This window comes from Camelus dromedarius, chromosome 11 (assembly GCF_036321535.1).
Source record: "Camelus dromedarius isolate mCamDro1 chromosome 11, mCamDro1.pat, whole genome shotgun sequence".
Taxonomy (NCBI): domain Eukaryota; kingdom Metazoa; phylum Chordata; class Mammalia; order Artiodactyla; family Camelidae; genus Camelus; species Camelus dromedarius.
Window position 1 is genome coordinate 57,925,615 of NC_087446.1, and position 12,541 is coordinate 57,938,155.

Sequence of the window (12,541 nt, forward strand, 5' to 3'; positions counted from 1 at the left end):
TTTAAAACATAAGCCATGGATAACTATTTCATAAAGTGGAAAAGAATATAAGGTATTCATACAGTTCTATATCTAGAATGTTCCAAATTATGAGTCTTTGCAGCCAACTCTACCTACCCTACCAAGACTACCCTATCAATAACTCTACACACGGAGTCAAGGTAAGAGCAAATTCAATTTGAATCAGCGTCAATGGAACAGGACATTTCGGAAATCTGAGTACTTGTACTTTGTTTGCTAATATCCTAATTCATTGCAGAATGCTGATTACTGTTTGGGGTACAAATAGAACATCATCTGATGTGTTCACCCCTTTTATATGTGGTAATAACATTGAATGGAATAATGCTCCTCAAGCACTTTAGGAACAAACTGTATTAGAATGATCATGAGAGCAAACTCCCAGAACCCCAGAAAGCATTGAAGAGTGTGTAATATTTTTATTAAATGGCCTTTTATATAAAGCCATTGCTGTTTTGAGTATCTAGGTTTCTTGGTGGATAAGCTAGAGATTAGTGATGACTTTCAATTTATTCCAACTTCACTGAACTGTTAATTAATAGAGAAATGTTCTTAAACAATCACACCTGAATCATTAAGTTCCCCTAAATCCACATTGCTACCAAAACCTATGATGAAGTGGGAGACAACGCCACATGGTGGTTGAAAATACAGGCTTTCGTTCAAATCCCAGATACTCAACCTTCTACCCAAGTCTCCTTGCAACACTTTTTCACCTCTCTAACACTTACTTTTCTCAACTCTAAAATGTGGATAATAATAGTGTCTATCTTATAGGTTAGCTTTGAGCATCAAATGACATCGTAAGTATTAAAAAAATTAAAGCCATTATTTATTGTTTAATAAATGATATCCATTATAACAGTATGGTAATAATAACCAATGTCCTTTTCAAGAAAGTCAGGTTTAACTGGTAGGAATAGGTATTAAATTGTTCAGTTTAACCTAAAGGGGACTGTAAAAATGTTGGCCATTCTACTTGCCACAAGGCCAGCTTGTTTCCATTCCTCTTCTGTCCAGCTGCATCCTTAGACAGCCAGGTCAGTGAAGGTCTAACCCGCACTTCAGATAAAGTCAATCAGAACATCCGGCAGCGGACTGTTAGGACTGGGCTACCGCCAACTCCCTGTGCCCCAGACACCAAGTATGCTGAGAAGAAGAAGACTAGTTGTATAAGTCAAAGTTCAAGAATATGAGCCAGGGCTCCACCCAGACTTCATAATAAAAGCATTTTGAAATGAAATCAGGAGGGAACGTGTCACCTTCTACAAGAGCCTGTCCAGAAGACAAAAGAAAAAGACAAGTCATGCTCTTCAGAAGCTGTCCACCTGGCTATCTTTATGTTAATATTGACTTGGAATGTAACCCAAGTCACAGAAAAGCAAAGGAATGAGTTTACTAATTCTGCAGCTGAACCTTTAGAGCATTCAGGGTCTAAATATAAGTTGGTGGGTTTCATCCTCCTGTCACCGCTGTTGACAGAATCAAAAGAAACAGCTCTACAGCCTAGTACTCCCAGGATAGTATCAGCAGGACTGGGGTGAGGGGAGAATAAAAACAAGTGAGACCGGACCTACTGCACCAAGTGTTCACTCCTCTCTCCTCTCTCCCTGAGCCCCCAGAGGTTGTGGGCTTATGAATTATAAATCTAAACGCAAAGCCACTTCTTGCAAAGAGTTTAAAATAAAATTCAAAAGGGAAGGAGAGAATTTTTTAAGAAGTCAGGCAAGGTAACAACAGTTCTATAATGATTTGGGTTTTCCAGCCTAAGGATCATCTTTGTCATTTCTTTAGATTCACCCAGAACGTCACAAACCAGGGCTTAAGCTTCAGCCCATACATATCACTAGACAGTATTGCTGAAGCTCTGCAGGGGTTATGAGTTCAGAAGCCACAGTAACCACCTAGCTGAGGAATACAGCCACTGTGAATTGGGGGCTGGGGTGGGGAGCAAGATTACACACAAGACAACAGAGGAAGGGAAGAATTATAGGAACAGAAACACCAAGAATTTAACAACAAGTTTATACTGTAGAGCATAGGGAACTATATTCAATATCTTATAGTAACTTACGGTGAAAAAGAAGATGAAAACAAATATATGTTCACGTATGACTGAAGCATTATGCTGTACACCAGAAATTGACACACTGCAAACTGACTATACTTCAATAATATATATATATACACACACACCAAATATATATATATATATTTTTGTTATGTATATATACCAAAAAAATTATGTAAGTATAATTTACTCAAAAAGATACAAATGATACTGGTAACATGAAAGACAAAACATTATAAAAAATAACTAGGAAAAAATATGGCTGCAAAACCTAATAAGTGAAATAAAGATGAGGCTAATACCAAGAGAGAAGGAACTAAAACATTCATTAAAACTAAGCTAGAAGACCAGACCTGATAAGGAGGGAGGGTATAGCTCAAGTGGTAGAGAGCGTGCTTAGCATGCACAAGGCCCTCCGTTAAAGTAAAACAAATAAATAAATAAAATAAACCTAGTTACCTCCCCCCCAAAGAAAATCAGACCTGATAAACTCTCCCATAAAGCAACAGAAAACAATAAAGATATTAGATAGATAACATAAAACAATAATGATATTAAATTAGGTAGGTAGGTAGATAGATAAATAGGCACCAAAAGACCATTGTAGATGCCAAAATCCAGAGAATAAGCATTGCAGGTGAAGAGAAGAGAAAAAAATGAAATAATAATACATTTCCTATACTAGAGAAAGGTGGGTATGTCTGAGTATGCTGAGACAAGCTAGATAGAGAAAATTTACACCTCAAGAAACCAGACATTTAAATGTGATAGTAAAATAAAAGAATGGCTTAGAAGGCTTACTGCACAAAGAACAAATTCAAAACACTTCTAAAAGAAATACTCAAATAAAAGGATAAATAAACAGAAGGATGATGCAAATAATATGAAACATAAAAATTACAATACAACATATTAATTACATGATGTGTATTTTTAACTTTTAAAAAAGGGAGACTCAAAGATGAATAAAAGAAAATCTATATTCAAAGCAGAACTAAAATTCTAGAAAACATGTAAACAGTGGGGTTGCAAAGAAAGACCAAAGTAACGTACAGAAACGGTAATATATTTGTTGTGATCCAAGAAAGAAATAGAAATGCCTAAGTTTAAGAAATCAGTAGATGAAAATAAACAAAACTGAATCTTAAGGTATCCATCCTAAAAATAAAATATAATTTACAACTCAACAAAACAAAAAGTATCCACCCAATGAGAGACAGGAAAAGATTTTTTAAAGTAGTAACCAGTGGAAAAAATGGCATATATAGAATAAGATGGTAGACATCAGTCCTATTATATAACAGTCATCATGGAAAGAACATATCAGTGAATCCCATAATGAAAGACACAGAACTCAAACTGGGTTAAAAGCAATAACAAATAAATTCAGGAATGTATTGTATATAATAGACACACTTAAGTCTATTTTACCAAAAATATAAATTTTACTTTCATGTATTCTGGTAATTAAGGGTTAGAACTGAAAATAGCACTTTGGTTCTACAGAAGGAGTTAGAAGTTACTATTAAAGTTTCAGAAGTTTGTTTAAAAATAAGACATTTTAATCAAAATGCAAAATTTCATTCACACCTATTTGTATGCTAAAGCAGTCATTTGCTTGAATGTAACTAATTGATGAAATGGAATGGACAGAAAGTGTTAATTTGGTGCTTTGTTTGTCTAGAGCCCAGGATTTCCTACCACATACCACTAAGGAAATACCTGAACTTCACTCATCACAATGAGTAAATGATAGATAAATACCATCCCTCCCAAAAAAAGACTAACTGACCTGATTGCAGGGTGCTCTGTAAAATTATTTAGATGATTTTCTGAAGGACACCTGCTTTTACCATCTCTTTAATCAATATAGAAATTTCTTTCGCCCCTACTATCCTTCATGGATTTACACTGACCACATGTCTGAGTCAGGGGAGGTCAGAGGTGCCCATGTGATGCACTCATCCCATTGCCACGGTCCTAATGGTAGCAGTTGCTTATTGGGAACATCCCATATGAACAGTAGAAATATTTCACATGCTTAAAACATCTAGTTCCAAAATACATTCAGAGTAGCAGCTACAACCACTTGGATATATAAAATGCCCATAAATATTTTGACTATCAGCCCATTGCTGGAAGGCTTTGTGAAAACAGGTGCACAAAACTGCAGACGGTCCAAAATGCTGACAAACATCAGTTAATTTCAAGGACCCCAGTGGTGGGGGCCATTCTTGACTGACATCGTAAATCTTGCAACTTTATTTCTACTCCACTCTGATGATCAAAAGCAAATTATAAGCCCAGCCAAGTTAAAGAGAGAGAAAAGAAATCGTGTGCCCTGATGGAGACACTGACACTGTTGTTTTCTTTCAAGATTTTTTGAACATATTGTACCTACAGAAAGGAAAAAAAATCTCAAAATTCTAAAGCCTAAGGCTTCTCACCCAGGTCTCTCAAATGACCAGCACAGCTTCCCTGGCCTCACAAGACCAACCGTGTCCTGCCAGGTCCCTGCGGCCCACCACCCAGGCAAAACACTCTATCTTATTTGTTAGTATCTGTTGCTGTGTAGCGTTGTCACCCCAAATTTTAGCGGAAAAGATAAATTTTTATCACTATAGTTCTGAGTGGAGACAGGACAGCTAGATGGCTCTCACATGGGCCTTTCATTTAGTTGCAATTGTAGGTGACGGCATTTGGAACCATGTAAAGGCTCAACTGAGCTGATGTCCAAGATGACTTTAGGTCACAGGTCACTACAGCTAAGACGGCTGAATGAGACGGGGGCTAACCAAGTCTCTCTCTCTCTACTCGCCTCTGCAAGGCTAGCTTGGGTGTCCTCGCTGCATGGCAATCTCACAGTATTTGAACTTTTGTTGTTGTTGGGAGGTGGGGAGTAATATTTTTTTTTTTAATGGAGGTACTGGGGACTGAACCCAGGACCTTGTGCGTGCGGGGCACGCGCTCTACCACTGAGCTATGCTCTCCCTCCTGAACTTTTTCATGACTCCTGGATCCCCACAGAGCACATGTTCCAAAAAAAAAAAAAAAAAAAAAGGGAGAAGCTACAAGTCTCCAATGATCTAATCTCTGAAGTGGCACAACTTCACTTCTACAACTAAAGTCAAATTCAAGTCAGAGAGCCAGTCAAGATCAAAAGGGAGAGGAAAGAAACTACCCCCCACAGTCATGAAGCTGAAAAGGACCTCAAGGGCCACCAGGGCCAAGAGGCAAAGCAGCCGTCTACAGTCAGTCCTTCCTCCCACAGCTCTGCCTTTTCTAGAATCTCAGCCCCTCTGACCCTCATTGTTTCAAACACAGTCTGATTGTAAGTCAATAACTTTTGTGTTTTATTCATATTTGCTGGTTGTTTTGAGATAATTACAGACATATCTCAGAGCTATTATGGGTTCAGTTCCAGACACAATAAAGCAAATATCACAACAAGGTGAGCCACAGAAATGTTTTGGTATCCCAGTGCATATTAAAGTTACATTTACACTTTACTGTAATTTAAGTTTGTAATAGTACTACATCTAAAACACCAATGTACTATCTTAATTTAAAAATACTTCATTGCTAAGAAATGCTAACTATCATCTGAGAACAAAGGGTTGCTACAAACTTTCAATTTGTAAAAAATGCAGTATCTGCAAAGCATCAAGTCACCTTTCTCTCATCTACTAGTTGAGTGACCTTGGGTTAATTATTTAATCTCTCTGTACTCCATTTCCTAATCTACAGAGTCAACAGGAATACTGCATCATAGGGTTACTATGAGGTCTAAGCGAGATAAACCACATAACACATTTACAATAGTACATACTTCAGCACAGATGTGAAGTATATTAAAATAAGGTATGCCTGTAGTCAGAAGAGGAAGTTTATCGACTATCATTAAAGACCACTTGGTTATGCTTTTATTTATGTTGTGTTTTTTGGCATATGTTTGGCATATTAGGAGAGGCAAGGAATATTATTATAATTTTGTGAAAATCCATATATTTATTGTGAGGCAGTATTAAAAAGTTGGATTTGAAGATAAAGGCAGCTTATATTTTCCTAAGAAACAATGTCTTTATCCTCTTTTTTGTTTTTTGTTGTTTTGTTTTTATCCTCTTGAAAAGGGAAAGTACTTTGAAAGAGGCTGTGTTACAAAGAGGAAAGAACAGATTCAATACACAAGATTAATGAATAATGTGTATTTGATAAAACTAAAAAAAGAAACTGATTGAAATGTAGATTAGAAAAACAGAAGTTTCAGAAAAGTAGAGAACTACCTATCTGCGTGATGCTAGGTCCCTCACGGTTCTTTCTTAGACTTTCTTCTCAACTCCCAAGTTGCTCCTCTGCATTAGAAGACCACATCCACAACAGCCATGCCTCAGTTTCCACCCATATGCTGCTAACTTATTGTTTTCATTTGAATTCCCAATATGAAAATTGAAATATATTTCAATTAATATTTCTTTGAAAGAAATGCAAGTCTTTTCAAGATGTCATGGAAAGATTGCTTTACTTGTTTATTTCTCAGGGTATAAATGAAGGGGTTCAACAAAGGAGCAACAGATGTCGTGAGCAGGGAAATTCCCTTATTAAGGGCCACTTCATCCTTAGCTGAAGGTTTGATATACATAAAAATGCAGCTGCCATAGGTCATGGAAACCACAATCATGTGGGAAGAACACGTGGAAAAAGCTTTTTTCCTTTGCTGAGCAGAGGGTAATCTTAGGACCATCCTGATGATGTGTATGTAGGGTAGAATTACACATACAAGGGTCATTATGAAGGTCAACACAGCACAGAGTATAACCAGCTGCTCTATGAACCATGTATCTGAACATGAATTCTTCAGTATTGGAGAAGCATCACAGAAAAAATGGTCAATAACAGAGTCACAGAATTCCAGGTGGAGACTCAGGCCAAGGGGCGGGAGAATAATCAATAAGCCAGATACGCAACAACAGACGATGAGATTCCTGCGGACTCTGCTGTTCATGATGGTCACGTGGTGCAGGGGTTTGCAGATGGCCACGTAGCGGTCATAGGACATCACAACCAAGAGGAAAAATTCTGTAGCTCCAAAGAGGACAATAAAAAATATTTGGCTGAAGCAGGCATTGATGGTGATGGTTTTGTTCCCACTTGATATGATGTAGAGGTACGTGGGGACACAGGCAATTGTAAATGAGATTTCTAAGAAAGAAAAATTTTGAAGGGAAAAATACATAGCTGTTTTTAAATGAGAATCTACCAAGATGAGGGAAATTATGGTCAGGTTCCCAATTACACTTAACATATATGTGATCAACAGAAAGCTAAAGGCCAAAATCTCTAGTTGTGGGTCATTCGTCAAACCCAGGGTGATGAACGTTGTTACAGCCGAACGGTTTCTCATCACTGACTTCGTACTATGGCCACTGGTTCAAGACTGCTTCACATAAAAGGCACAGAAATTAGATCTGAAGAGCAATGTCAAAACGTGACAGAGGCAGACCGCATCTATAATGCCCAGCAAACCCAGTCACATGCATGGCCTTCTGGAACTTAACAGTCCGATTTTAGTGAGATGATTCCCTCAAATCCACTGAAATGTGCCACAGGGAGGTGAAGCTTTGGGGAAATTTCTTTTGAAAATTACTGCTACTAAAATTGTTTTAAATATTCTAGGATCTCCCAATTCACAGCACTATTTCCAATTCTCTTTTTTTTAAGTCCATACTTCGGTTGAGACATCTCCTATTGGATCAGAAGTTGGCCACTTTTTAGCTATACTTTGACGGGTCATTGAGTCTATTTATTCCAAAGCATTTGTACTCAAAAGCTAAATCCTAAAATTCGTTTGCTTTAAGTTGTGGTGCCTGATAAAATGCAAATATATGGAAGATAGCATTATGCCCTAGGTGCAGAATCTCTCCAGATCTTTCCTCCAGTGAACGAAGCATTATTTAAAGGTCAAGTTAGATTTCTCCCAGAAAATAGTCATTCAATGGCCCCTTTCTCCGGACTTTTTCTAAGTTCCTCTTATTTCCTTTTTTTCTATCTCTGTTCTCCGCAGAGAACTTTATTAATGCATGACTATTTTAATACAATTTGAAGAAAACATGGGTAAAAATGGATAAATAGCTGAAGGATATCAAGATATACTTTGCTTTCCCTCCTTCATGACAGCAGAAGTGTGATACGTGTTTCACAGGGGCTAAATCTATGGACCTTGGAACAGTTTGTCTGGGATCAAATCATGTCTCTCTCATCTACTAGCTGAGTGACCTTCGGCAAATTATTTAATCTCTCTGTACTCCGTTTTCCTAATCTGTGAAGTGGAGTCATCAGGAATACTGCATCATAGAGTTACTGTGAGGTTTAAATGAGATAAACCACGTAGCATGTTTACAATAGTACTTAGGACATGATTAATATTATACTTTTTTTCTGAAGCCAATCTTTCTCATAATCTCAAGAGGGCATTTAGCTCCACTAGGAGCACCTCCCTCTCTCTCTCTCTATCTCTCAGCATCATCAATTTCTTCCACTTTTCTAGACGTACTTCATCATCATCCAAACATTCTCTGGTATGACTCTATACTTAAAAAAACAATAAAAATACTCATAGGGAGTGACACGTCAATCACTACACTCTTTTATATAGTTTTTACTTTAGGAAACATGTTAATCTGCATATTCAAAAATAAAATATATCTTCCAAACAGATAATTGACCTCTTTATTAATATAATTTCTATCTACTCAGTTCATCTTTCAATGTGATATTAAGACCACTGCCCAAGAGTATGGTTACTCAAGATCTGGGCATTAGCCCCATAATAATAGTTATATTGGTCTACTCAGCTATTTATCTTCATTCAATGTTCTCTCTTCATTCAATGTTCCAGGCCTCCACTGCTCAATGCAGTAGCTATCAGCTATATATGGCTATTGAACACTTGAGATGTGGCTGGTTCAAACCAAGGTGTGTTATAACCATGAAATACACATCAGATGTCAAGACTTAGAAAACAAATATATAAAATATACCATTTATAATTTTATACTGAATACATGTTGAACTGTTAATATTTTAGATATATGGAGGTAAATAAGATACATTATTTAAAATCAAGATCACCTGCTTCTTTTTACCTTTTGAATGACATGACCAGAAAACTTTAAATTGCAAATGTGACTCACATTTTATTTCTGTTGCACTGTACTGTTCTAGGTTTTCAAGTTCTTTCACATTGGGGAATTTTGAAAAAAGGATCTCCTAAGACAAATTAATTTGTTTTCTAAATGGCTTTCACGCTTTTGTAATATAACCCTCAAATAACTTTGAAGTGTATGCTCCCTGACACTGAAAAAAATGAGGCTTTTTTTTGTCTTTGTGAGGTGAAAAGTATCAACTCCCACCAGGTACAGACTTACTGCTGTACATTGCCAGGTAACAGACATTGTGAAAGAAAAAGGGACATTAACCTGGATTTATGAGACAAATAGTTTGCAAAGAGGTGATACAGGTACTGAAAGATGGGGGGATATTAAAAATGGAGTGTTTACTAATGGTAATTGAGATATATAAGATATGAATACATAGATAGAGACAAAATAGATAAACGAGAGACAGAGACGGACAAATAAAAAGTGAGGTAGATAGTAAATTAGGAGTTTGGGATCGGCAAATACAAACTACCATGTACAGAACAGATACACATCAAGGTCCAACTGTATAGCACAGGGAACTATAGTCAATAGCTTGTAATAACCTATACTGAAGAAGAATATGTATATATAGCTGTATCACGATGCTGTACATCAGAAACTAATACACATTGTAAATCAACTATACTTCAATAAAAATAAAAAATTAAAAAAAGACCGGCAGAGAGAAATTAGGAAAGGGCTTCCTGTGTGTCAGTCAGACCACGGCACGTGGTGTTGCACCAGCTTAACGATGCATAAAATGCGTCCTGCCCACGTTTCCAACTGGTGAAGATTCATGAGCTCTATAAATAACCTCAGAAATAACTGGATTTCTCAATAAAATATCAAAAACAAATAAATATTGAAAAAAATAATAATTTTTTTTACTAGAGTGAAACATAATCACAAACGCCTTCTCTATAAATTATTTGCTGAAACAGGCCTGGCTTGAAAACACCCCAGTACTTACCTCTGACATTCTTCATCGTTTCACCAGGAGGCTACACCTCAAATGACCACAGTGAGCTTCACAGTTAAACAAAAAGTTACTAGTAGGATCGTCTAAGTGCATTCCCAGCCCCTCGCCCCTGGGAAGCTACAGTCACCATATATATACACATGGTTTCTAAACATATAATACCATCCTACTCTAAAATTAAGATATACTTCTGTGCACTCTGGATAACTGAAAGGAAGATAAAGTCCAAAGGGCAAGGAGGAGTTAGGAAGACACTCTGGCTCTGCGAAAGTGAATGTTCTGATTTTCTCTGCTCAAACAGGTTTTTACATTTATGACCCTATTTATTTCCTTCATTTCCAACAGGTGTGCACAAAATAGGTGTGAATAAAAAAATTCCTCGGAGGACCTGATTCAAAACTCTCCATTGAATTAAAAATATAATTTACTTTACAAAAAAAAAATCCTAAGCCAAGAAATAAAGATAATTTCCTGAGAGAGAAAAAGATGCAGCAGTAGTAACAAGCTCAGTCCAAGCATCAAAAGCACTAAGATTCCAGTGTCCCATCAGAAACCTGTTTCTAATTATTTGTTCACACATGGTTTATGCAATGCAACAAGATAGCCTTCTTATCTAAAATTACACCCATAACAATATTTAATATAGAAAATTCAAAAATAGATACAAAAACTGAAAAAAGAAAACCATAGAAACTGTAACATCCAGAATAAACATTATTATTTTGGTGTTTCTCCTTCCAAATATTGCCTACCGTTAACATGTGACTGCTGCACTATTACTAGTTTATTATAAAGGACACTTCTCTGGAACAGCCAAATGGAAGAGTTTCATAGAGCGCAGTATGGAGGATGGGGCAGCATGGAGTCTCCATGCTCAGCCCTCCCAGCATCTCGATGTGCTCCCCAATCTGGAAGTTCCCCTCACCTCCCTGTTCAAGAGTTTGTGTGGTAATCTCCCTCTCTCACTCACCCCGCCCCAGAGGCAGTGGACAGGGCTGACAGCTTCAGTCCTCTAGTCCTTTGGTCTTTCTAAAGATCAGCCCCATTCGGAGGCTACCTAGGGTCCCCACCCTAAGTTTCCTTATGAGCATAAACACAAGGTAACAAAAGACACCCCTATCAATCAGAAGATTTCAAGAGTTTTAGGAGCGCTGTGCCAGGAACAGGGACAAAGACCACATACTTCCTATGACATATATATTTACAAAGTGCAGGTGCAGCAAGAGAGCAGTAAGCTTTTCACTATCTTTCTCTTAATCAATAGAACAAGCAGAAAAAGAAATGAGCGTGTGCAATGAAGACCTGATCACTATAGTATATAAGGAGAGTTAACAGATATATGTAGAAACGCACCCAAAAGATGAAGAAGACACTTTTTCATTTTTTGCTTAAACAAGAGAACTATGTCTTCTCACAGTTTGGAAGCTAGAAGTCCAAGATCAAGGTGCCGGCAGGGTTCGTTTCTTCTGAATCCTCTCTCCTCTGGCTGTAGATGACCGTCTTCTCCCTGTGTCTTCACATGATGCTCCCTCTGTGCACCATCTGCCTAATCTCCTGTTTTTAGAAGGACACAGTTAAATTGGATTAGGGATCATGCTAATAATCTCATTTTAACCTATTACCTCTTTAAAGATCCTATCTTCAAATATAGTCACTTTCTGAAGTAATGGGGGTTAGGGTTTCAACATACGAATTTGAGGAGAATGCAGCCCAGCCAATAATAGGATCCTAGGGAAATGTACAGCCTGGAGTTTTGTGAGACTTCAAATTGCTGTTAGAAAATAACTGAAACATACCAAGAATAATATAAAGAAACACATGATGTACTGGAAGCTCAGCTTATTAAACATTTTTTTAACATTTTTATTGATTTATAATCATTTTACAATGTTGTGTCAAATTCCAGTGTTCAGCACAATTTTTCAGTTATTCATGGACATATACACACTCATTGTCACATTTTTTTCTCTGTGAGTTATCATAACATTTTGTGTATATTTCCCTGTGCTATACAGTGTAGTCTATTCTACAATTTTGAAATCCCAGTCTATCCCTTCCCACCCTCCACCCCCCTGGTAACCACAAGTCTGTATTCTCTGTCTGTGAGTCTATTTCTAATACAACACAAGTCCCTTGTATAAAGATCACGGCCATGATCTCCCAAGCTCCAGAAGTATCCTTACCTAGAGCTGAGCACTTCTGGTTTCCTTGTGTTCCTTTATACCTACATACCTGTGCAAATGCAAACTATATGTAAAACAGTTTGTATGT

General features: G+C 37.2%; 1 protein-coding gene across 1 annotated transcript; it reads right to left on the reverse strand.

The window, feature by feature from the left end:
* Positions 1-6,554: 6,554 nt before the first annotated feature.
* Positions 6,555-7,918, reverse strand: LOC135322452 (olfactory receptor 6C2-like). Its single transcript, XM_064491243.1, has one exon. The coding sequence runs from the start codon at positions 7,491-7,493 to the stop codon at positions 6,555-6,557; it is 939 nt and encodes a 312-aa protein (XP_064347313.1). The 5' UTR covers positions 7,494-7,918.
* Between the last annotated feature and the right edge of the window lie 4,623 nt (positions 7,919-12,541).